This window comes from Porites lutea, chromosome 3 (assembly GCF_958299795.1).
Source record: "Porites lutea chromosome 3, jaPorLute2.1, whole genome shotgun sequence".
Classification (NCBI taxonomy): domain Eukaryota; kingdom Metazoa; phylum Cnidaria; class Anthozoa; order Scleractinia; family Poritidae; genus Porites; species Porites lutea.
Window position 1 is genome coordinate 50105697 of NC_133203.1, and position 25938 is coordinate 50131634.

The 25938-nt window shown below is 37.9% G+C and overlaps 3 protein-coding genes across 3 annotated transcripts; 1 reads left to right on the forward strand and 2 right to left on the reverse strand.

Moving 5' to 3' along the window:
• Positions 1–2289: 2289 nt before the first annotated feature.
• Positions 2290–3209, reverse strand: LOC140932458 (A disintegrin and metalloproteinase with thrombospondin motifs 3-like). The gene is made up of 2 exons (XM_073382066.1): positions 3167–3209; positions 2290–2624 (listed from the first exon to the last, which is right to left on the reverse strand). Exons 1-2 carry the CDS (start codon positions 3207–3209, stop codon positions 2290–2292), a joined length of 378 nt encoding a protein of 125 aa, XP_073238167.1.
• An 8195-nt stretch (positions 3210–11404) lies between these two features.
• LOC140931373 (coenzyme Q-binding protein COQ10 homolog B, mitochondrial-like) lies at positions 11405–16835 on the reverse strand. The gene is made up of 6 exons (XM_073381177.1): positions 16739–16835; positions 16436–16633; positions 14116–14308; positions 13127–13228; positions 12430–12589; positions 11405–11479 (listed from the first exon to the last, which is right to left on the reverse strand). The coding sequence occupies exons 1-6, from the start codon at positions 16810–16812 to the stop codon at positions 11466–11468; spliced, it is 741 nt and encodes a 246-aa protein (XP_073237278.1). The 5' UTR covers positions 16813–16835; the 3' UTR covers positions 11405–11465.
• Positions 16836–16929: 94 nt separating this feature from the next.
• Positions 16930–24715, forward strand: LOC140932459 (uncharacterized). Its single transcript, XM_073382068.1, has 7 exons — positions 16930–16969; positions 17552–17588; positions 18731–18812; positions 19864–19989; positions 20833–23281; positions 23819–24001; positions 24131–24715. Exons 1-7 carry the CDS (start codon positions 16930–16932, stop codon positions 24664–24666), a joined length of 3453 nt encoding a protein of 1150 aa, XP_073238169.1. The 3' UTR covers positions 24667–24715.
• The last annotated feature ends 1223 nt before the right edge of the window (positions 24716–25938 follow it).

A 25938-nucleotide genomic window follows, 5' to 3' on the forward strand; every position in this document is an offset into this window, starting at 1 on the left:
AGTCTGCTGACCACATAAGTTACTTTTATTTTTCCGATTGAGTTATCGCGAAACGTGCCAGCAACCTTTAATAGGAAACAAAATATAATAAGTGATATCATATTACGCTAAGAGATTATTATTATTATTATTATTATTATTATTATTATTAGATCACACAGGCTTCTATAAAATATCTGCATTAAAAATCAATGAAGATGTCATGGTAGTTTATTAAAGGAAAGTAAAAAGTGTTTTTCGAAGACTAATCATTTTTTTGAATAACTCTTGGCTTTATTATTACTGTTCCCGAGCAGCCATCTGAACGTCACTTCGTTAAAAAATATGCTGAAATTAATACAAGTTCTATGCAAACTAGGCAACTAGTTGTTCAATTTTAAAATGGTTGACTGATGCGAAAACCAATTTGTCACATGTCAAAAACAAATTTTTTTGCACTAGTGAACTTTCTAAGTTGGGCTCGAACTGTAATCCGTAATAAACACAAGCTCCATCCGCATTAAGTTTATTTTTAAACTGTTTCTTACGATGTTTGCAAGAATGAGCAGGAAGTCTGCAGTATTGTTTCCATGCTTGGCTGCGACATTTTCATCCGCCAACAAACCAACTTGTAAGTACTTGTGAGAAGAAGCTTTGGAAGAACCTACATCCCTGGCTTCATCGATCTTAAACGTTGACTCAAACTTTGAATCTACACATGGAATGAAAATAACAATAATGAATTATACTGATACATCATCCATCCATGGTACTGTATTTGAAGTAATATTTTACAAACGAGGAAGAGCATTTTATCAAAGTCTAAAACACGAGAGGGAGCCGATTGATGTAGACTTCTGTAGACCGTCATACAAATCTAACGGAGATAAAAACGTGGCAAATTTTGCAGCGGAGGTTGACATATGCGTTAAGAAAAAGAAGATACTGAAATACTACTGATTGTGTTATCTCGAGCTTACAGCACGTTTGAAAACCATTCATTCAAAAAAAATTTCACAAAATTGAGTTATCTGTCTCAAGTAGATTTTTGCCATTCAACTTCGCTGCTGCAGCGTGTCATAAAAATAGACTTAATTACCAATCAATTGAAGAGTAAATTTATCTGTGATCGATCAACTCACTGAATACATTTTAAAATTCCCTTGATTTTTTGTTTTGGAAAAGACAAATAATGTACCTGTGTTAGAGTGGCATTTGATTTGCTTCACTGACTTCCTGTAGACAAGATGTGGTTTAGCTCCACTCTTGGTAGCCACGTGATTTGCCAAATGGTTAGGAAGAGGGCGGACAAAGAAGGTGTCATCGGACAATCTTATCATGCCAGTCTAAAGACGAATATAGTTTTCTCAAAACTATTTTTTTATATACTTGAATTACTAGCTTAAAGTAGACACACAGAATTCTGCAATGCTGACCGTACTACGTGAAAATTAACTTTGCGCAGTTAATTTTCACGTAGTGTGTCTACTTGGTACATTTTAGCTGATCAGGTGTTCTTTAGATCCTACGTTCTGCGGCATATTCGTTTGTGGTCCTTTGCAGTTAATGTTCCTTCCTGCATTTTTTCATCCTAATCGGGGTTTCGCCTGTAATAGAGTCAAAGGTATTTAACTAAAAGCTAAAGGTAAAGGTATAAAAGGTGTTTCACTCGGTTATGAAACGTAAAGTTCTTTTAACCGAAGAAGGTTCAATCAGTTGAAAGGGCCGCTTATCTGCGGAGCAGCAGGTCGCGGGTTAAATTTCCGGTTGGCAAAAATGGCGTTCTTTGTTGTGAAAGTAACGCAAAAATGTGTTCTCAGATTCAGATTCGGATTTTTTATTGTTTACACTATTACAGGATGTTATATTTTACATACATTACAATATATTACAATAGCCGAAAATCAAAAGAGAACAACGTGTACAAATTCCGTAAATCATGAAGGTGAAATGTGCACAGTGATTAAAGAAGCTTAAGCTGATCACTACCTCGTGTAATTAACTGGCGCAGACATTTTAGATAAAAGTAGAAGTAACTTGCAGATTTGAAATTTGAAATGGACATAAAAATAGACTCGTCACACCGCCATCATTATTGTTCTAATAAAAGCTGGATACAACCAGTGTACACTCACAATTGAGTACAAGACATCGACTAACTATTTTGTGATATTTCATACACAAAGAAAAAGCAGAATCAGTGTATGCTTTGGAAGAAGGAGATAGTATAATGTTTTAAATTTTTAAATTGTGGAATTATAGCCGAAGTATTTGCATTGTGGGGGGACAGTTTTTCATCCAATGAAAAAATCAATAAAAAAGATCACTCACCAGTCCCTTGTCGTTGCTAATAGCTACTAAAGACCCTGGATCCGAGGACACTGTTCCATGAAAGTACGAATCTGATTTCACAGGCATTCGTGTGACCTCGCCATTTGCGTGCCTCGTTTCCAGTTCGAGGCCAGGTTTTACCAGCTGCGTGTTTCTTCTAAGCTTCAGATGCATTTCTTTGCCAAACGCGTCCATCTTGTAATGCCACTCGCCACTATGTTTTGTATCGCGTGTGTGTCGCTCGTGGAGCGTGTGAGACACGAAGTCGCCTTCTTTATTTGACTGATATGGCTCGGTTATTTCATACTCGGGAACTGCACAAATGACGTATGAAATATATGATATTGGTTATCAGATATGCTATGGATACGATCATCACTGTTTTGGGAGAAGGCCTTCAGTATTATTTAAAAAAAAAAAAGAAGAAATATATCGGCAGCAAATGTAAAGAAAGAAATTCAATTTTTAATGAAGCCAGATTACGGTTATTGAACTCTACATTGTTAATATAGAGACAAGAGGGTCGTGTTTGAGTTCAAGAAAGACAATTCAATATTCTGACCTTCACCTTCATCTTCACCTTCGTGTTTCTACCGTAACACAATATAACGGACCTCAGTAATTGCTTGCCTTGAATTTTTATTTTCATGCAAAAACGCTTCATGAATTTGTAAATAACGAAAATGAAAGTCAGGGTATTTTCAGGGTAACAAAACTGATAGCTGCGTTATTGAAAGTCAGTTTCTCTGGTAATGACTAGCGGGGACTAGCGTAACTGGTGTATCTGCTCAGATCTCCTCTATTACAGTACCAGCAGCATTGCCCGACTCATCCATCATTTTGTACAATGACTTACCATCTTCAGAGGTGTGGACTCCAAAGTACCGCCGTATTTCCATGTCTGTCATATGGTGGTGAAGAGGCTAAATATGAAGAATATTACAGTCTTAAATTGTGTCAATTAAATTTCTGTCATTTATGTAGAACATCATAGAACAAAAACGAATGTCTAAAAACGTACGTGAGTCTGTGTACCAGAATATATGTATTGCCAGAAGCTCGTCAAACCCTCCCAATGGTTACCCAAGCACGGACACCGTCAAAGTTTGCAAAACAGTTGGAGAATAAGAATCTAGAAGATTGACTCTAATTCTTTAATTTTTAAAAGTTCTATCAGATTTAATGATTTTTTCTCCAAAATTATTAGGGACATGTATAGTTATGGAGTAAATTATGCATGTTACCTGTTATTCATGCAGTTAGGATCCCTGATACACTGGAATCCCGAGTTTTCGAAGACTTTTTTCCGAAACTCAAGATTTTTCGAACCAAAAGTCGTTTTCCTTGGATTTACTTGGTTTTGCCAATGATTTTTCGAACCCTCGATTTTTTGAAGCCCTCGATATTTCAAACAAATTCTGCTTTCTTTCCAAAATTTTCACTCGATTTCTCGAACGTGAAGATTCGGGAGCCATGAAAAACTGGTTCTAGCCACATGCACTAATGGATAAGCCTTTAAAAGGTTCCTGGGAACCGCAAGGTGTTTTTATGTTTTCAGTACACTTTTTAGGACAAAAAACGTGACATATCCATCATTTAACTCACAAAGGAGCTACAACGTCGTTTGATACACAATCAAGAATCAGATTTCAATTCAGACATCGCAGAGAAGGGTTTCGAGGTTGAATTAGAAGAAAGAGCTTATCACCCGTTATTTTAGCTGACTGAATTACTACTCTAATTTTTTTTCCCCCGGCGGTTGGCCAATCTATTAAAGCAAATGGAAGGTAACGGTTTTTAAATTGCACGCAAAATTAACACCTATCAGCAGTACTGGTTTTTTGCTTTGAAGTTGACTTTAATCGTTTATTTTACAGTTCATGACGTTTTGTCTGTACATAAAGATGGTACATACATTGACATGTAAGAGTGCGCGCTATGTCGTTGATGTCTGAGGCCTGTTTGGTTCTTATAAAATAATACCATGGTCAGGTGTGAGTCGATGCTACTTTCGAATTCGTTTTTTCGAATTCCCAATTTTTCGGACCAATTTCCATTTCCCTTAAAGGTTCAGAAATCGGGATTCCACTGTATTCTTTTTGCTAGTTTTCTCGAACACTTAACGAATAGATATTAAACCATTGAAAATACAGGATCATATTGTGAACGAGCTCAAAGCTCATTGTCGACGCGTGTCTTAAAAATATATACTACTACTTTATTCTTAAAAACTGAATAACATCGCGCGACAGGCGATCGAGACATCAAGATGACAACCAAGCTAGAAAGAGGTAAAATGTCTGCAACTAATGTAAGAATAAATCACATAACGGATATATTTGTACCGTAAATGACCTAAGAGACACTTAGGACGTCTATTTAATCAGTTTGGAGCCCATGCGTTGGCGGTTAATAAATCATAGGAGGAGTTTAAGGAGAGAGGCTTTTTTCTCATAACTGCAACAAACTGCACAAAACTAATATGAATTCGGCGAATGAATTACCACTGTTAATATACATAGCATAACAGACTATCCAGTCCATTCATTGATACCTCCATTAAAGTCGTTTACGAAATGCACATTCAATTTGTTTTTTTAAAGCTCAACTTTGATGTCAGAATCCTTACTTTAAACTTGACGCTGAACAATCAAACAAACTGGGACCAAAGAGATGATTTTGCTCTATTTATTAATTCCTTGTATTTGGGGGCAGCTGTCAGGCAGAGTGTCTACTAGACAGAAGGTGTTTGTCAGAGGGGGACGCGTCTTATACAAAGTTAAGCTTAAGGGGGCGTTTCTTAGACATGAGGCATTTATTTGATAGAGCTGGGATAAGGAAGAGGGCGTCTGTTAAATCATTTACGGTAAACGTATCCAAAAGTTGTGAACGTTAGAAATGTTTTACGTTTTTACGTTTAAAAATGTAATAAAGCCGATTAACTCACACCTTTGCATTCAAAGGTAAGCGTTGAACGCAACCTGCAAAATATAGCATATGTTTAGATATGTCAGGAACCTGCAAGTAACGCTTGATGGAAATGAAAAAGGGGAAGTACTTGTGCGTTTGATAGTCATTTACCACATAAAGCTGACAGAGTTTAAAAATCTTACCTATCATGACCAAAAACAGGACCCAATGCCCAGGACAAAAACTAGCTCGCATTGATAAAAAATAGAGTGAAAATTTCAAACGTGGCAAAGAGAAACCGTGGACTACTTGAAATTAACTCAGACTGTACTCTCTGTTAATAAACTCCTCTGTAAATAATTATTGTCCTCGAGTTAATGAATATATGAATATTCATATGTTTATCATCACAAGTAATAGTTTTCAATTTTTTGAAAAGATAAAAGTACATATCTCTGTTTAACATACGGGTAGAAGTAGATAATTGAAATAACAACAATGAGATTAATTTTTATAAGTTCCAGCACCGCTGATAAGCTTTTGTTAGCAAGCAACTCTCCAAAAGTACCAAAATCTGTTTTGCCCCTCAAAGTACTCGCAAGCAACCACTTCCCGTAAGCGACCACCACACTCGGAAAGCTAACTCAGACTTCAAGAGCATTTGGGAGGTAACGTATAGATGGCAAAACAGTGAGCGATACAGCTTTGCAAGCGGGCGATCATGCCATATCTTATTCTGAAATCGAAGAAAAAATATTTCGCCCAGTTTTTCCCACAGCAAAATCAATTTCTAATCTTTTTCGTTACAAAGAAGAAGATCGTCTTTTTACTTCTTTCCATAACAAATAGTCAGTTGATTGTAGGTCTTTTTCATAGACTCAATGTAATCATCATTTGGTGTCAGACATGATAGCTGAGCAGCTCTAGTAACTAAGCGACCCCCTCAATTAAAAAAGGACTTTTCCAAAACTATACACTAAGACAGGTGAAGTTATCATTACAGCATCCACAGCGTGTGCGTTACCCACGCTTTTTCGCCGATTTAGAAAGAACTTTTTAGGCTCCTTTTTTCCAGTCAATAGATGATCAATGTTTCACATCTTTGCGCGGAGGTCTCCCTTAATTTCAACCTACATAAAGACTTTATTCAGGGGCACCCAACGACAATTTTCGGAAAATATCTGTTCGAAAGACGATTTGAGATCTAGAATTTTCGGAACATTTGTTGTAAAATTTCTTGTTTGCCTGCCTCTCCTGGAATTTTAACGGATTTTTACCCTAAAAAGGTCACCTAGAATTTTCGGGAGCCTTTTTTCTGGCTGGAATTTTCGAAAAGCTAAGTTTTGATCCCTATAATTTTCGGATCACTAGACTTTCAGCTAGGAAATCCGAACAGATAAAAAGTTTTTAGGGGATAAAAATATGCCTATATCTACCGTTAAAATACTAAAATACGTTTAACAATGCTATTTTTAAGTGGTTTTGAACTATATTCTCGTTGGGTGCCCCTGTTTATTTTAGTAAAGAGTGTCGGGCGTAAATAACGATTATTCAGCCGAAGTGGAGGTGGCTAGTCGATAGTCCACCACTAGCTATCGACACTGAGGTGAATAATTGTTTTAGCATATACTAAAACAGTGAGATAATTGAGCACAAAAATGATGATTTTTCACTCAAATACTGTTGCCAACGATTACAATTCTGGCGCGTAATGACCGAACGGCCGCGGCCGTCGCTTTTTCTTGCCGACAAGTAAAACTTTTGAAGGCATTTGTTTAGCTCTTGCGGGGAAATTTCTTCAAAAGGAGTAGTGAATTCTTTTTGTATTTAAAATCATTGTGTAAAAAAAGATTATTAAATTTAGTTTTAAGCTTATTTATGAAGAAGTCAGAACGGAGACTATAACTAGATCTTTCAGAAACGAAATTAGGACATAAATCGCATAAGTAAGGCAGGGCTAACTTAAATACCATTTTGTACATCAAAAAAGTTTATAAATATTTCTTTTAACACTAAGTTTGACCCAAGAAAGTTCATTTAACTGATATAGATACCCTGTTTGTCCCTTCTAAAGCACCGGTTACAACCCTTGCGCCCTCTATTTGCAAGCTTTCTAACAAATTATTATCAGATTCAGAACATCCATCCCAAACCACGTTAGCATATTCTAAGGATGAACGCACCAAGGATTTAAATAAAACTTCAAGTGTATAACGGCTCATATTGTATTTCAATGGCTTCAGGAGGTTCAATTTTTTGGAAGCTTTTTGATAAATTTTGAATATATGCGCTCGCCAAGATAAGTTAGAAGACAAGGTCAAACCACTCCACTTTGTTTCTCTTCACCCAGGTGTATGTATGGGTACCGGCGACGTACTGCTTGGGGTAACTTTGCGATGGACTTGTATCCCGTCCAGGGGGGAGTAGCAATATTTCTAGGCATGCTTCGTGCTAAGAAAATCGGGATAAGCTCCGGCCGTTTGGGCCTTCGGCTTAAAGAAAGACTCTGCTTGCATGGTTCACCATAGACGGTTAAAACAATTGGTTGCTCCCCCACCCCCAACTATAGAAAGGGTTCCAGGAAGATCGCTGGGGTACAGAGGGTATCTATGTCGAAAGCGAGATGATTGGAGTTACCGGTGCTTTAGAGGCAGGTACAAAAGTAGGACCGGATCAACTCGGACCGCCAGTCCGGGTCGGATCAACTCGGATCGACTCGGACCAACTCGGATCGAATAAAAAAATAAAAATAAAATAAAATTGGACTCGGATCAACTTGGATAATAAAAAAAAACAACTCGGATTATAAAAAGAAAAATAAAATCAGTCGGTATCACTTAACTTTCACCCGCCATTTTGTTTTTTTTCTCAAGAACTCGTGGTTGCATAAATTAATTTTATTTTTATTTTTATTAATTTCAATGATACACTAGTGAGCAGCACACATACACTTCCAGTGAACATTTTCAACTTGGAAGGAGAAGAAATCATGCTCGCCCGGGACAACGAAAATTTTCGTACCCCAGGCGAGCATTAATTGAACTCACGACCCTCGGAATACTACATGTTTATCGTAAGTTCCAACCACTGAACCGGAGGGTCGCGAGTTCGATTCTTGCCACTAGCATGGAAATTTCCTTTGTCCCGGGCGAGCATGGTTTCTCCTCCTTCCAAGTTGAAAATGTTCACTGGAAATGTATGTGTACTGCTCACTAGTGTATCATTAAAATTAAGTTTCAGAAGTTTTGCAGAAAAAAAAAACAAACAGGAACAAACAAACAAACACTCTTCGGTAACTATCTAAATGCGATCAACAGACCAGGCTTTTGATGCTTTTCTCATAAATAATTCAGTAGTCTAATAAATAAGCAAATATATGAAACTATCATTTCTTTACTGTCGAACCACAACCACGAGTAAACCACGAGTTAATAACATGATCCGAGAGGAACTGGCACTAGTAAAACAAAATGGCGCCTGAAAGCCACGGAGAAAAAAAGGACGATCTGGCCTTTTTCACCCTCCAAATGGGTTAAACTTTTAGTTTTGCTGATTTAATTTAATTTTTTTTATTGCTCCGAGTTGATCCGAGTCCAATTTTATTTTATTTTTATTTTTTTATTCGATCCGAGTTGGTCCGAGTCGATCCGAGTTGATCCGACCCGGACTGGCGGTCCGAGTTGATCCGGTCCGACTTTTGTATCTGCCTGTGCTTTAGTCATAAATTCAAACACCGTTGTATGTACAGTCATCATGAAGTTTTCGGGCACCAAACATCCCATCAAACCCACAATAACAAAAAGTTCTTAACATATATTAAACAAATAACAACAGTTGTGACACAGAGGCTTGAAAATGATATTTTTAATAATAGTAAGTGTACATTCCAGTTAAATCATATTGTACATCATCTATACATCATGAGAATAAAATAATCTGCATCGAACCATCTGACAGTACAGAGATATAACTTGGCGATCAGTCTTTATATTTCAAGTTGCTCTGTTCTTTTACTTCATACAAAACCTTGTGGGTACCAGCCCGGCCTATAATTTGTAGGTAACGTTAATTTTTCATTCACACGCAGTGCACAGCCAGGGTGAAACTAAAGCATATCAGTCTTGGGTAATTATGAACACTTTTCGCACAAACCCTCAGTAAGATCCAAAAAGATGTGAAACCTTTGTTGGCAGTAACACAATCATCACTGTAATACCCTGAATAAACAAGCACTTTGTGTCATTATTTTATTACCAGCACTGTTACCTTATTGCCTTTTTTTTAGAAGTTGTCATGCATTAGCACCATAATTACTTGAAAATGCATCACAGCGGCGTTTTTCTTCTTATATTTCAGAATATCACTCACTACAAGAGGTTTTTTACTGATATCAGAGATGCCAGCCTCTGGAGATCTAAAAATCTAGAGACTTTCTTTTTCCTAGTCTTAAATGAATTACAGACCATCAAGTAATAATAATATTGTTTTCATGAATGCAATGACACAGTTATCTTTGTGACTGAAGAAATATTATATGCAGAAATGCTGCCAGAGACATATGACCTTTAAAATTCAAGGGCATTTTTTGACTTTATGGGAAATTAGGCTAAATTTCAAACTGAAACTTGTGCGGAAAGGCTCAAAAGATTCGTGTACCCATATGTATATTATTTTGGAGACTCCAGGATAATCCAGGGGATGTCGGCAGATCTGAGTTTCAGTGACACAAAAACGCTGTATTACAGAGAAAAGTTTAACTTATTTGAGTGTCTGTATTTCACATAACCCACTGAATTTAGTGTTTTATTTAAGTGTGGATTCATTTGCAGCATACTGTACAGCTGTCACATTTGACGACTGGAATTTCTTGTTTTTGAGCTTATAAAAACAATGAAAATTGCAACAGCCACAGCAATAGCTATACAAGTAGCCTACAAATTAATCCACCCCAAGCCAACATCAGAAAGATTAATTTTTTTTTAATATTGTTAAAGAGCTTTGTACACTGAAATTTTCCCCTCTGGTCATAACAAATAATTAATGACATATGTTCTTCAAGATGTATACTTTTTGCTCACAATACTGCAACATCCTAAATTAAAAGATTGACAATAAAATAATTGCAGAACATGCACATGCATTATCACCAATAACCATGTTACACACTGTATGACTAATAAATATATTATAAACCAGTGCTCAAAAAAACTGACTTTCTGGGATCTCAGCTAGTCAGAAATAACAATTAACACTCAGTCTGCATTAGAACCCCATCCATCCACAGTAATCGAGAGAATAAAAACTGAAAACACAGCTTGCTTTAATCCAATTCAGCTTTCCATTCACATTGAAATACTGGTTTCAACCCCATGATTGCAAGTCCAGAGTGAATACATTTGAAAAAATAAGCATGCTAGATGGCTAGGTGTTAAGTAGCCTGCGAAAACAGCCCTCCCTCCTCGCTCTTCACTACTAGGGACGTTTCGCCTAGAGGGACGTTTGTGCCTCAGCGACTGAAAATCCATACTGATGGTGAAAATCAACGTTGACAACGTCACATAATTAATCAGGTAGTCACGGGGTTTTAAATTTAAATTTGTTCAATTTTATGTTTCTCCCGCCAGGTCAAATATGGTAAAGTTTTGTTTTTTTCTGTGAAAGAACTCCAACAAACCTCAAATGTTTCTGCTAAAGAAGAACATATTCCAAAAATATTGACTATTTTTTTGTAGATTCATCCCATTTACATTTGGGCTTGGCAAGTGTTTGTCTTTTGTCTGTCGGTCCTAAACAATGGCTGAAACAATATAACTACAGTACTACCTTGCCCAATCAGATCTCCTGACCAGATTCTGGACAGATTTTACATCATCAGTATGGAATTTTTGTTGTTGAGGCGCTGACGTCTCTCCCGGTAAAACATCCCTGGTGGTGAGGGGGCTAGGTGTTTAGTGGTGAATTGATGGATATGGAACTTTTTCAAAACATTGAAAGGATGAAAATAATACTTTGAAATCATTACAATAATCATTGGTGGCGAAACAGTGGAGGAGAAAGAATAATATTAGATGTTCTTCATCTTTGAGGTTCAAATTATCCCCTTTCTTCATTCATCTAGACTAGTGTGGAAGAAGTCTTTACATACAGCTCTAAGATAAATTTAATGTACTATTTTTTTTATCGCATCTAGGATTAGCATACATTGGCGCTAAGAGTCCAATGAACTGCTTTCCTTTACCCTTCTGTCATCTGGAGTAACCTGCATAAAATCACAAAGGAACAGTAAAAGGTAAATGGAGTACCTTTATTTTGTTCAAATTCTCTAGGTAATGCTAGAAAAGTTCAAATTTATTTTGTTGGAATTTTACTGTTGTGGCCTTAAGTATCCAAGTCATTTTTACTGGGGATCCTCTAAAGGTGTATTTACTTTTGCAAACATATTACCTGAAATATATCCCTGAAAAGGCAACTCTCCCAGCAACAATGCCGTGCTTGTTAATTGTCATTGTATTTTACCATGTTCATACACAAAAAATAGATTTAGAAAATTTCTTAAATTGTCTTTCTTTCACTGTCCTGATCAGATTTTTTGAACAAAACAAAGGAAAAGAAAGAAAAAATATGTAGTACCATATTACTTGTGAATGAGAAAAATTATTCTTATTTGTCATGAAAGGGGGATGTTCTTGCCTGATGAGTGTGGTCATTTTTAACCATACAAATCAATATCGTCGCAATAAAGCAATGAATTACCTCTGAAGTCTAGAACAATATTCCATTTATAGTTCATTCATAGTATGACGTGTATAATGAGTTTGTTTATCGTTTGTCTGACATGATAGTCAATTGCATATTGATCGTAATGTTTCAACTGTGTACTGCATGTCTTCATCAGGCAATAGTGTTGACTTACTGAGTGGAACTATTTGCACCACTCTGGTTGTTAGTGACTGGTATATCATAAACCTCATTCAAGGTTGGTTTACTTCATTTTGAAGCATTGTTGGCATTATTAGAGGAGGAAACTGTTCCCTGTGCGGTTCTAAGTGACTATCACAAGACAGAAGATAATAATGAAACCCTTCACTAGTCTCATAATATTACCACTCTGGAATGAGTGCAAACACTTACTATTAGAGTAAATATAGAAAGTGTATCATTTTAATGTAGTTAATATAAGTAACAATTGCCTGAAGACATTGACCATACCTGCTGGTGCTGTTCTAGCTTTAACTGTATTATGAAGATGTCCAGGACCATATAGATAGTAACACCGTTTTTCAAACGCTTTCACCATTTTTTTCACAACTTCATCAAAAAACACAGTGGAAAGCTTAGAATGGAGGATTGATCGAAACTCAAACTCTATCTGCAGAGGAATGAACCAGACATTTCATTAGACAGGATTCCACCTATACAAAACTGTGTGTATTCATATCAAAATAAATATGTCAAATAACATAGCAATCTTTCTTGAGGATACATGTACCCCCAGTACCTGTGTCACAATAAGTGGTTTACAGACAAGAATTCCAGTAAACAGAAATAGATTAGAGCTGAGGACCGACTAAAATAACAAAGTGTTGCAAACAGAGTGAAAAGTGTTAAAAACTGTATTATTTAAATTCAATCAGTTCACAATGATGGCCCATTTGTAAATTAAAGAGTCTTGCTGCAGAAAGATATAGTCTGAGGGGATTTCATTTTGGTATTGTGCTTACTATTTCTTACTAAAAGAGCCAGTTGTGTCATTTAATATTGAATATTGTAGGTTTTAAGTCATGCGGAACCTCATTGATGGTTCTTTTGCAAGGTACTTGAATATGAACTCTTTTTAAAAACAAAAAATAAGGGGTTAAGGGTTGCATCATCAAAAATACAAAAAAATAATTGAACATTTACTTACATAAAAGTCCAATGTACAAGTGTTTGGGTTTCCTGGATAGCCAGGACTAAACTTCCAAATTGTCTTCATATAGTTAAACATCTCTCCATCTGTGCACTCAGCCTACAGTGAGATCAAGAGCAACAATATTGCTGAGCAAGTAATATCTCCAAGAAAGTAACCACTTCATTTATAAACACTGAGGGTCAGTTATTTAAACAAAGTCTAACTTAGACCGCGGCTTAGGAAATCTTTGAACCTCCAGGTCTCTTCCTTAGTGGGTTACTTTAAGAAGACAAAAAAATTAATGCTTTTCTATTCTACTTTATATGCATTTTATGAAACTGTTCATGATAAATGGTGTTGACATGAAAGAGTACATCAAACTGAAATAGTTAAGAACATGGTCTTGTTAAACACTGGCTAAACTCTGTTTAAATAACTGGCCCTGAAATTTGAATGGTTTTCTTGTATTGGTAGCATTTTTAAGCCATAAAAATCTCTGAGTGAGTTTGTTTTCATAAATCACTGTTACATCTTCTTGGGACACCACACAGTTCCTTCCTATGATTTGGTACTGTGAATGATAAGGACACAGGCCACTGTCATGTCACCAACAGTTCTAAACAAAGCTGCACTCATCCTGTTGCAAACCATTTTACATGTACATGTACATTGTAGAGAAACAGCAATAAAAAACGAAAAGCTAATAAGATCACAAATTTACAAACAGGCATAAACACTGGAAAAAGGATCAAGAAACTGGTCATATTATCACAAAAAATGCAGCAACCATTGCGTTTCAAATTTTTATTCCCTCTAATGAACACATTCATTCTCCCTTGAAAGGAATGTTTTTTTAAAAAAACCTCAAAGCGTAATTAATTAGCACACATCCAGTGTGTACGATGAAAACTCTTCTGTACTGTTGGTGCAGTTAACCCAACATCAGAGGTTAACCAGTCTTATTACAACTCAGCTGTGTTTTGACTGTTAAAGTTGACTGGTACCTTCACTAAGTTTGGTGGAACAAGCGTAACAGATGAGCTGTATTTTTCCACCACAGGTGGGAAACCAACTGCTAACTTTGCTTTTAGATGACCTGGCTTTCTGATCAAAATAACTGAGTCCCTGCACCATGGAACAAAGTGCTTATAATCTTCAACATCAGAAACAACTGCATACATGTCCTCCATTGAATAACTGAAAACATAAAATACATCGGAAAAATGAAAAGCTGGGTTTAAACTGATCTTAGGGTTGCAATGATTTCAAACTAGCTTAGGGTACCTTAATTTTTTTCATTGGCCACTGAAGGAAAAGAAATAATTATGGAGCTGCCACTTTTGCTTTTGCTGGTTTTAAAAACTGGGAAAAAATTCCCTCTAAATTACAAAAACTTTCTTATAATAGCTTCTACAAGCAATACAAACTGTACCTAATAACTACCCAATGAGTAATTTGATTTCTCTGCCCTCGCTATCAATTCTAATTTCTATTGTTTTTTATATAAAATTGTAAGTATGACTTTACGCACTTTTAAGTTTCCCATCTCTATTATACGCTACTCAAATGTCTACACCAGTTAGTTGCACGTGGCAGTGACCAACCTCGAAAGCCTAAGCTTCGTTGGTCTCTGAGACTGTGACATTTCACCTTTGATGATTTATGTAATTTCATGTTGTTTTATTTTACTTTTGTAATGTATTGTATTTTTGTTATAGTAAACTCTTGAAATAGTGCAATAAATAAAAAATCTGAATCTGAAATCTGATCTGGATCATGAGCAGTCACCCATGAGCAGTAATCAGATCACAGCACATTAAAGGAACTGATGAAACCTTGCCCAGGGTGAATTCAATGATTACTTTGGTGTACTATGATCCAAGAGATCTCTGATCACTGATCCTGACCTGAGTCATCCCAAAGGAAAATATTTATTTTTCTGTCTTTATCTACATGTAACTAACTCTATTTAGGAGTTACTGTGAAGTTTATAAGGGTTTTATTAGAAGCTAAGTCCCAGGTACTGGCACTTTGTCAATGTTCTCTGAGCACAGTACTTGCCTTTAAGCAAAATGGACAAGTCGACTCTCAAACCCCTTTTCCAACTTTCCTCGCCTAATCAACCTTAGGCACCCTTCTACTTTAAAAAATAGTGAAAAGCCTGAACTCGACAGTTACAAGAACTGTTAAAACTCTGGACCTTTAGTATACAAATTTAAAGGCTCTCAGCACAGTTTGAGAAAAAAAAAAAATATTCCGTTCGAATTGTCAAAGTTCATCAGTGATTCAAATGAAATATTCGATTTTTTCCTCAAACTTTGCTCTAAGTCATGAAATTTGATACCAAATGTCTTTGTCAGAGCAGATGAAAAACCTTTTTGGTTTCCATATTGAACTAGAATTATGCTGGTTTTTGAGAAGAGGGGAAACCTGTATCACCCAGAGAAGAAGGTGACTAGCGACAAACTCCAACCACATATGGCATAAGGGATCACAGGAAATGAAGACACAAAGAGAGAAAGCTGAGTGCTCCCACCACTGCATTATCCCATTTGAGTCTTTCTTGGAATCATAAAAGGTCAACTATAAAGGTAAAGGTTGTTGTACCTATGTGTCGTTGTGCTAATGCCCCATTTGCTGACGGGGGCAAGTCATTTTGCTTGAGAAATGAAATGAGGGCTACAGATGTTTGTAGGTCGCTCCTTCAGCCATGACAAAACAAAGTTCAATACACGTCATAGTTGGGGAATCACCTAACATGTTAATGAACATTGTATTTCAAGATGTGAGGGAACAGGGTGCTGGTAGCCCGTGTAGCTGGCGGAATTGTTTGTCCTCTCCACTAAGATTTTGGCAATGAACCTGTCATTCCAAGAAGTGATCACTGAATGAGCAAGGAATTCTTTCAAAGTGTCTTGTCCCCATTCTCTGCATGGATTCACAACTCCTCGGCCCCAACATGGGCCGATGTGATGATCCTGCCAGCTACGCAGGCTTGGGCACTAGCAAAATGACGCGTGTAGGCGAAACAACCATGAATCAATAGAAAATTGGCATTATCAGTACATGTACATGCAGTAGTTAAGTGTAACTGCTGTAAAATAAGAAGTATTGTAACCTGATTCAAGTCACTTTTAAAAGTAGCTTATCATAATTTATATGGGAAATCAAAGGTGTAAACAAAACCATAGAGACCTAAACTACACTTATCCCCTCAATGTCTGACAGCCTACTTTAGCAGATTAGTCACCATATTGTCATGCTGTGACTGCTTATGACTCAACAGAAACAATCATAACAAACTACTGAAGGTCCAAAGCTCACCCGAGTATCCGCCTTTCTGAATACTTTTTTCTTCGCGAGTTCGAAGCACTGAGGGGATTCGGAATGAAAGATCCTAATAAAGTTCTCTTTGGTATCACGCATATGCTTTGATTGTTAGTTTCCAGAGTGCTTTGGTTCTTTTTCTTCGAAACAGCGTCGAAGCCGGGTGAAAGCCGACAGCAACATAATCCTAAGCACCTGGGGAAAAATTTTTTGTAATCATTTATAGCGTGTAAACAAAACGAAAAAAATCAAAATCAAAATAGATATTAGTCTCATAATTTACAGAAAACATTCAAATACCTTTTAGCTTGCCAGATTGCAAAAGACTGTCGTAAAAGCGGTAAAGTTTTCGCTTGTACTCTCACGGTGGCCATTTTGAACAAATAATTGACCGATCGATAATATTTCGTCATATTTTGAGTTAATTACATCTGGCCAGGCTACCAAGCCAAAACATGGCGGACAGAGAAGCACTTTTTTGAAGCACGGTAATGGCAGAGAACAACAATCTTTTAGTAGCAAGAGCTCTTGGTAAGAGATAAAAATAGATTTTATAGCATCTAATAACAATGAATTTGAATTTTAAGATTGGCATGTTTAGAAGACTTTTTAATGGTGGATTGAATTGGCACATTCAGTTCTCTTTGAACCGAGAACAAATAATAATTATTTCTTTCCAAAAAATACGTGTATTATTATTCTGTTTCTTCGGGCATTGAACTTAAATATCTATTACAAATTCTACTGATTTTGTTCAAAATACACACTTTTGATGATTTTTAGCCTATAAGACCTCAGAATGCAAGGCCAATTACACACATTCTTCAAACAAGCTGACTCGTTTGGCTCGTTTGCCCTGTCATATCATACAAGCAAGTCCTCCGCTGCCGAACTGGACAGCTATCACACACATTCTCTCCTCGTTATTTGTATTCACTGACCTGAGCCCAATGAGTCACCACTCAAGTTTATACCCACCATTCAAACGCTCATCATTCAAACAATTCATCCCTTGTTCTTGTCACTCGCCGAGAAGCCACCAAATCTAAGCGCCCAGAATGGCCCCATATCGTGTGTACATGTAGTTACTCTCTTTTTAACATTTCTTTCTAGCTTCCTCAGTGAAAACACTCTTAGGACCAAATAACAGGTAAATACTTCATTAATTCTTACTTAAGGTATTAATTGTGTGACTACATAGCTACTCAAAGCTTAACCTCTTCCATGTGCTCAGTTATTGGGAACAGCTCAAAGAACACAGAGCAGAAAAAATGGGAAACTACTCGTTGGGAAGAAAAATAAAACATTCTCCCATGCCAGTCAAAATGTTTTACAATAGTAGGCAGGATAACCACAGAAGCAGGCAGCAGACCTAAATTTGTGTGGTTGTTATTTAATATTACTAAACTGGAGTGTTGATTAGACGGCAAATCAAGACTGTGCTTTAAGGAAAATTGAAGGGAGTCCAGTGCTCTGAAACTGTAAAATCTAGGGTGCCTAGCCTATGATTTGTATGAAAAAACTAAGATTTCCTAGAGAGCAAAAGTTAGGTGCCAGGGGCCACCGGGCTCTGCTAGAGCACAGCCCTGCAAATGTTCCAGTGTTCCAGTGGCTGATGGCTCATTTTGACTGGGCTGCTCTCCTAGATCTCTTTCTCTTTCTTTCCTCCCTTTGCTACTCATTTTGTGCCCATCTCCACTATCAGAATACCTGGTAGATACCTAAAGCATGTTGGACAATAGTGCGTGACATGATATTGCCCTGAGGAGACTCAAAATGATGATGATGATGATGATGATGATGATGATGATGATGATGATGATGAAGCTATAAACTGATCAAAAAAGGAGGTGCTCAGTTAATTAGAGCCAAGTGGTCAGAGTGCTGGCAAACTGGAGGTCCAAAGTTTAATATCCTTCTAGACTGATACTGGCCGATGGTTTGTGTCCTGCCAGTTGGGATTCTTAAACTTGGTGTGTTTCATTTGAAATATTTGTCTCAGTTATGTGCTCCTAGTGGCTCCTATGCTGCTTCCTCTTTTCTGTTTATCTGTCTTGTGTTTCTGTCTTTAATCTGCCATTTGTTTTTTTTAAATTTGCTGATGAAATCAATCAGTAATCATAAAGATTAGAGAAAAATGAATTCTCAAGTGTGAGCCTTGAGTCAGAATCCTAGTGCCTCTTTTTTGTGGGATTTTAAGATGCACAACAACTGATCAGTAATTAAATTTTCAGACCCTGTGCCCCCATGGTCTGCTCGTCCTAAATCAGGAGCAATTCCTTTTCTTTCCAGTTCTAAATACTGTACTGACAGTGATGGCAATACTGTTATCTGTAGCAGTGCATCCAAGCTTTTGCAGCTTATTGATGTCCAGGTTGGAAGTTTATCTGTTTTTTAATATTAGATTAATACCTTCAGACATGCCTTCATTTCAAAACTTTTTCAAATTTCTGGTACATGATGTATATACTGTCTCTATGGGAGGAGTATAATACAAGTAAATACCAACATTATTCAGTGAACTCTCTCAAGCAAACATATAACTGAGTATGTAAAGCATTACATAGCTTTCATTTTTTAAAGTGAATTCTACAAGTGAGAGTGGTATATTTTCTAGGTTTTTTCCCAGTTTTTGAAGAAAGTTTGACTCCTCCACAAATGTTGGAGCCATTTTACAAAAACTAAGGTCACTTTATACCACCCAAATTAAGTGTGTACCTGTTACCCCTTAGAGATATAATCAGGGGCAAAGAAAGTCAGTTTTACAGCTTGCCATTTGGGCAAGCTGTAGCTAGTGGGTACTAGCCCACAAGTCATTTCAACCAGCCCCAAAGCCTTTTTTGATTAGCAGGATTGATTACAAACCTTCTGTAATTTGAATTTCCCCCCAAAACACCACTTGCCTGCCGGGCAAGTTAAGAACAAAAATCACAAGCCCGATAGCAGAATCCACTAACCCCGGGCTATCAGACACAACTTTCTTTGCACGCTGTATAATACTAACCAGAGATCAGAAGCTAACACCAAAATGGTGACAAAATTCAAACACACACACACACATTTTGAAAAAAGTTCAACAATGGAGAAACTTCATTTCATATTTGAAAATTTTCTTACAAGACTGCCAATACTTTTGATTTTTTATCTCTTCACTAGATTTTTAACCTAATATATTATAAGAATTTTGGCGGGCAGGGAAAACATTTTTCTTGACCAGTGAACATTTCTTAGCTCTAAGCTGGAGTCATAATGCCCTCTTGCAGAAATTCCTTGGAGTCATGGGTGGATTTTTTGGCATAAAAATGCCAAAATTGTAAACCCTGCCTTTCTAAGGCAGAGAGTAATGAAGTTGTCTTTTTTTAAAGTGTTCTCTTTAGTTCAGGAGGCTGTTTATAATATCAATTTGGTTATCATCTTGGTTTTAGCATCCAGCTGGGTTTGTTATCAATGATGCTTGCCAGGGTCAGTATAAGAAGTATGGAACAAACTGTAAGACTCTTGTCTGTATGGCTGGCTTCTGGAGTAAGGCTGCACAAGACTTGCAAGATCAGGTGACGGACTGAAAATAAACAATGGCAAAATAACTATCTGTTTTAGTGTTTTAAATGTACAGTTAGGCATTTACTGTATCGGTGTTAATGTGGAAGGGAAAATAAAGCAGTTCTAAGGAGTAAAGGAAAAAACAAATCAAAACATAAAAACCCCAAAGAAACAAAAGGATAACAATGTATTTTTAACATAACAGGAAGAGGAGCTTTAAGAGCAAATGTGTTTTAAACTAAAGACAAACATTAGTTACTGAAATAAGGTTTTGATAAAGGCTCTACTCTCCCATCCTCATTCTATTATTGTTTAAAACCAAGAAAGTAACTGAGAAGGAAGGAATAAAAGAAAAGGAAATTGGGACTGGGAAGTTAAACCCATGCACCATTTCCACTGTGGTTTGTAGGGTGCAATCATCGAAGCCTTATTTTTCTGTTGATGTTGCGGTTATTGTATTTTTGAATATTGATTTTATTGCAACTTTGTATGTAAATTGATTCTGTAATAATATATATTTTTTGCCGCAGCAGGGTGCTAGCATGTGCTAGCCCACAAGTCATTTCAACTAGCCCCCAAACCCTTTTTGATTAGCAGGATTGATTACAATCCTTCTGTAGTTTGAATTTCCCCAAAAAACAGCACTTGCCCGTCGGGTAAGTTACAAACGAAAATCTCTAGCCCCATAGCAAAATCCACTAGCCCTGGGCTATCGGACATGACTTTCTTTGTACGCTGTGCAGAGGGTGAGAGTTAATTAATAGTGATATATAAAATCACCACAGTGCCTGTCTTCAGCCCTCATAACAAGTCCCTTTCAATATCATTATCTACCATACTGCCTTATTCTTTAGGGTGTCCCTTGTCCAATCATCATCCAGCTTTTTGATGATGCCCTTGAAGCTTGTGAGGATATTTGTCAAGAATTGTCATTTCCACTCATGGAAGCCTTACGAGATCCCCATAATGCCCAACAGACTGCTGATAATCTAGATACTGTCAGTGTTCGTGAAAATGCCACAGGTTCTGCAATGGGTGAGTGTGATTTAGATGGTGAGTCAGGCAAGGTTTGTGTTGTTGGTGAGGGTGATGGACATGCTGACAGAAACACTGATGGGGAGGATGATAATATTTCATGGTATTTTGATGGTCATATTCCAGGGCCTGATGGTCGTATCCCAGGGATAGATGATCTTGCCCGGGGGTTAAGTGACCATATCCCTGGGGTTATAAATCATATCCCAGGGATAGATAATCTTGCCCAGGGGGTAAATGACCGCATCCCGACGGTGATAAATCATCTTCCAGGTGCCAGTGGGATTGTTGACATGGAAAATGTGGATGATTCACACTCAGTCTCAAAGTCACTACTTCATAGCATTATACCGAAACCAAAACAGGCTAGCAAGAATGATGATCTTTTTCCTGACTTAAGAAGTGATGATTGTGTGGTCGGAAGCGAAAAGAACCAGGGAAGGATATTGTCTGAAGTAGAATACAGTAGCTTAATGGATTGCTTGAGAGACAGAAGTATACATGTTACGAGTCTGACGTCGACTTCGGGTAACTATGACAGCTTAGATAAAGTACAGAAAATTTCGGATAAAGATGTATTCTTGGGTGAAAGGGAAAACAGAGAAATCAATCAGTCAAATTCAAGAAAAAAGTTTTATGGAAAACCGCTTACAAAAACTTCACAGCATATGGGATGCATAAGTACTGCTTTATCTTCAAAAAGCGCAAGCAAAGACGACGAGGAAGATGAATTTGAAGCGTCTTTTGTGGAAGCTGTTTCCAATTCGAGCAAAAGCGCTCTTCACTCATATTCTCAGGGTCTTCTTTTCAATAACACCTCAGGATCAGAACTGAAAAATCTTGGAAATGAAGTAACAAAACTATCAGTGGAAGAGAAGACTAAAGATAGCTCCTCTACTGTCGGTGAGAGTAAATCAATTGCAGCCGAGGCACCAGAAAAAGAAACAGGCCCAAACGTTCAATCCAAGCCAAAATCTTCAAGGAGTGTTAAGACGAAGCTTCTGGATTCACAACAGCTGCCTTCTTCAGGACGCACGGACAAAGAAATTACTGACAGATTGCTTTTTTTGGTGGGGCAGAAGCTAGAGAGCAAGGGAAAGGCAGCCAGAACACAGTTCAAATTGTCTGAAATTTATAAAGGAAGTCGACATTTTATAAGCGGTTCAGAGGAGTCAGTTCTAGCGGCGTCTTCTTCGAGAATGACTCGTTTAAACCAAACTACAGACATTTTGTCCCATGGAGATTTCTCGGCAAGAAATTCAACCGATAAACAAGGGCGGACAGGAGTACAAAATTTGGTGAAGTCAACGCTATTAAGACCTAATCTATCAGAAGAAAAATCAGAAAACGTTTTAAACGGAAAAACAACTCAGGCTGTACAGTCAACGACTAGGAACGTTCAAGCAGGGAAGGTAGATTCTCAACACTCAACTTTTGCGAAAAAATTTCTTGAAAAAAGCGCAAGTCAGTCAGAAACGATTTCATATTCCAAAGAGAAGGAAAAATGTTTGGGTAGTAACGAGGAGTTATTAACACGTCTTGGTGATCGCATGGCTCATGGAAAACAGCTAGAAATGAAACTAGCGGTGAAAATTATCACTTCTGTTTTTAACTGTTCAGGTAAAGCTTCGCTCGAAGAATTCGACATTCATTTGAATATGATTCACACAGAGCTGATCTTTGGTCCACCAAGTTCTTTTTCCCAAACAGTCGATGGTCTGTTACTGGAAGACACAACTAACTTTCAATTTTCAACTAGTGTATCAGGCTCCCAACGTTTCATCGCGTTAGTTAATGGTGACGTCACAGCAGATTTTCGCCATACTGGCTTAAACAACGAAATACAGATTCACAGAATTATTGAACACAAAGAATTTAAAGACGCTATTTCCACTCAGGAGGAATATTGGTATCAACGTAATACAAGCTCTCTCAGGGACCATAAAATTGGGGTCCTTGTCACTAAAGGAGTCGTTCAAGATTCTATCCTAGACTATTGTTTATCCCATAACATTGTAGTTCTCCAAAAAGTAGCATATCCAACTCTTCAACTTCTCTCCTTTGCTACCGGCTCCGTCATGGTGACGTATTTGGCTGATTTGAAGGAGAAGGATATCGGAAAGCCCGTTACCATAGATACCTGGGAGCTTGGCTGGACACCTTTAGTAGTGAGACAAAGCAAGGTGGAAAGTGGTAATTCTTGCGACGTCAGGAAACTACAGTTTGTGCTTATAAAAGAATTCAAAAAAGAAAGTGGAACCTTTAAAGGTAAGGTCGTTTTCGGTAATGACTTTGTGACTCTAAAGTTCAGAACTCAGTCAACAGTTACGACTTTACCGCAGTCATTAGGGGAGGGATATTATTAAAAATTAGACTGCCGCGAGTCTTCTGTTATTATTTTTTTCAAAGATAATGAAGTCACATATGTAACACGCGTCCCGCAAAAGACTGGCGAATAAAAAGCTTGCCTAGTCGCTAAACCTCATAATTCCACGCGACTGATTCATTTCGGCTCACGTGGTCTGAGTGCACGTCACCGAAAACACATGACCGTGAAGGCCTGGAAAGTCACCGCACTGGGACCAGGCAAACAATAAGCGCTTGTCAGAAATAACACTGGGTTCAAATTAACAAACGTCTCTACATGTATCTTTGTCATAAGAAAGAGCACTGGTATTTGATATACGAAGATATACGAAAGACCGCTCGTAAGGTCATGGTGAAACTGTGATAAATTCATTACTGTGAAAGAGTGAAATTAAGCGAAATTAACTCTATTAATTCTCTGTGTCTTTTTTCCAAAAGATATTAACAGCCCGCTTCAAACTGTGCTACTCTGTAGTCCATGTAAAGATCATGTCTGGGACGCAGAACACCGCTTCTGGAATTCTATTCATCGCTTGAAGAACGTCCTCGCTTGTGGCCGTGTGCTGCCTGGGGCCGGAGCACCGGAAATTGCTTGTATTCGACGACTGAATGAATTAGCAGGTTCGTATAGCTACCAGTCTCCCGCGAAACAACACGGAAACCAGCGACTCCTTTTGCTGCACAACCTGATTTAGGGAAGAGGTTTATGAGGCAACTGATTGAGGTCAGAATTTATTCTTGTTTTCACAGGTCAACAAAATAAATCCCAGAAGTCACGCAGTTCTCTATCAGGATGGTTGGACGGGAGCTTGGAAGTTTTTAGGCCGTTGGTGTACTCTGCATTTGCTGAGGGATTTAAAGACTATTTAGGAAGCGTCGTTCATAATTCAGGAACATTAACCATACCCTCGGGAGTTTCAGCCTATATTGAGGAATTGATTACCGCGGGATCCTGTTTAGACTTTCTATTAAATACTGAGGAGGAGAAATCGGTGAACACCCTTAATGATAACGAGGCACAAAACGAGTGCGGACTCTCGAGAGCTAATGTCAAAGATCTCGCCGCGGCGTCCGGTTCCATGACTCCCGCTAAAGCTGGAGTAGGGGCTCCAATTCACTCTGGAAAATTATCTCATAAGGTAGAAATGCTGCTTCTATGGGATGATTATTCCGCAAAGAAAGAAGCATGGAAAAGAGCTCTTGGCGTCGTAAGAATATTGTTACAATCGGACAAGTTGATCAAGACTGGGCTGAAAAGCAATTCTCTTGAAGCGGATATATTTTGATGATTTGTGAATCAAGCGATTGTAGCCTGTTAACAAAGCGGTATCTCACATTTTGCTCAACAGGCCAAATGTTTTGACTGTCGAAATTTACAGCTGCGATCACTTCACTAGTAACGCTTCAAGCATAAGCCCAATTCTAACATAAATGCTTAATATCTAATTGCTTCCGTGGTTAGGAAGTTTAACTTACCACGACGACGATGACAGCAAAAAATAACAAAAAATATCTAGCCTCTTTTAGGCGTCCAGATAGCGTTAACTGAACAAAGAGAAGTGAGCAGGAGAAACAGCTTGGGGTGGGGTGGGGTAGGGGAGTGCTTTCCCTCCTCCCTCCCGTCACTCCCTCCTTTTTTCCCGCTCTTTCTGACTTCGTGCCACACTCTCCACTTTCTGCACGCCTGGAAGAGGTGACAAAATATTCGAATTTGCGTTTGATTAAACCAAGATTTAAACTTAATCAGGTTGTTTGTTATAGGTCAAATTTTCAAGAGTTGAATCGCCATCGAAGTAGTTGCTTGAGCTCTCTATTTTCGTTAGGCCGCGACAAGATTCAAAAGCCGCAGTAGCAAGTGCGTTGTTACATGCTGATGAAGCTCAGTAAGGTTAAATAGCTGCCCATAGTCATGTTACGGCTGTGAAGCGATAGCTGTGCTGCATTCGTTAGAGGCTGTAGGTTCCAAATGAGCTTGGAAAAGGAAACCTGAGGGGAATTCGCGCCCAAAGGAAACTACCAGCCATACAAGCTACGCCGGTCATACTGTAAAGTACCGTGTTGTTTCTTTAAGATGGTTTACTTGATTAGACGGCTATTGGAACAAAAATGTCTGTCAGACTCACTTCAGCTTTGTTGTGGTGTCAGCTTGCAAGGATTGGTTTGTTTTTTGGGGGGAAGGGAGGGAAGTGATGGAGGGATAATTTCCGACCTCTCACCACCCACTGTGTTTTTTAACAGGCTTGGTTTTACTGAAGGCAGTTCATTTTTTTTCTTTGAATTAGCATCCGTTAGCGGAAATTAAAGCTCTAGGGAACATAAGGGACCATATTGGGTGTAAACGTGGACGTTACACCAGGGCCCGACGGTTCCTGAAAGGCCGATTAGTGCTAACCCAGGATGAAAATTTTGTTGCACTATTTGTATTTACCTTCCTATGTATTGCCTAGAGTAATATTTTGTGTTATCATTACTGTATTTCCCAGTAAAGGCTGATCAGTATTTTGGAAGCTTGGGTTCCATGTTCTTAGAGGCAGGAAACCCTTGTTTAAAATTTGGCT

What these genes read in the sequence shown, in the direction of transcription:
- LOC140932459 (XM_073382068.1), top strand. Translation starts at nt 16,930, where the DNA reads ATGGCAGAGAACAACAATCTTTTAGTAGCAAGAGCTCTTG. An exon ending in TTTAGTAGCAAGAGCTCTTG is followed by an intron (nt 16,970 to 17,551) that starts GTAAGAGATAAA and finishes ATTTCTTTCTAG; the next exon opens with CTTCCTCAGTGAAAACACTC. An exon ending in ACGACTGAATGAATTAGCAG is followed by an intron (nt 24,002 to 24,130) that starts GTTCGTATAGCT and finishes TTGTTTTCACAG; the next exon opens with GTCAACAAAATAAATCCCAG.
- LOC140931373 (XM_073381177.1), bottom strand. Translation starts at nt 16,812, where the DNA reads ATGGCCACCGTGAGAGTACAAGCGAAAACTTTACCGCTTTTACGACAG. An exon ending in TCAGAAAGGCGGATACTCGG is followed by an intron (nt 14,309 to 16,435) that starts GTGAGCTTTGGA and finishes TTATGTTTTCAG; the next exon opens with TTATTCAATGGAGGACATGT. An exon ending in CTTGTACATTGGACTTTTAT is followed by an intron (nt 12,590 to 13,126) that starts GTAAGTAAATGT and finishes ATTCCTCTGCAG; the next exon opens with ATAGAGTTTGAGTTTCGATC.
- LOC140932458 (XM_073382066.1), bottom strand. Translation starts at nt 3,209, where the DNA reads ATGGAAATACGGCGGTACTTTGGAGTCCACACCTCTGAAGATG. An exon ending in AGTCCACACCTCTGAAGATG is followed by an intron (nt 2,625 to 3,166) that starts GTAAGTCATTGT and finishes TCATTTGTGCAG; the next exon opens with TTCCCGAGTATGAAATAACC.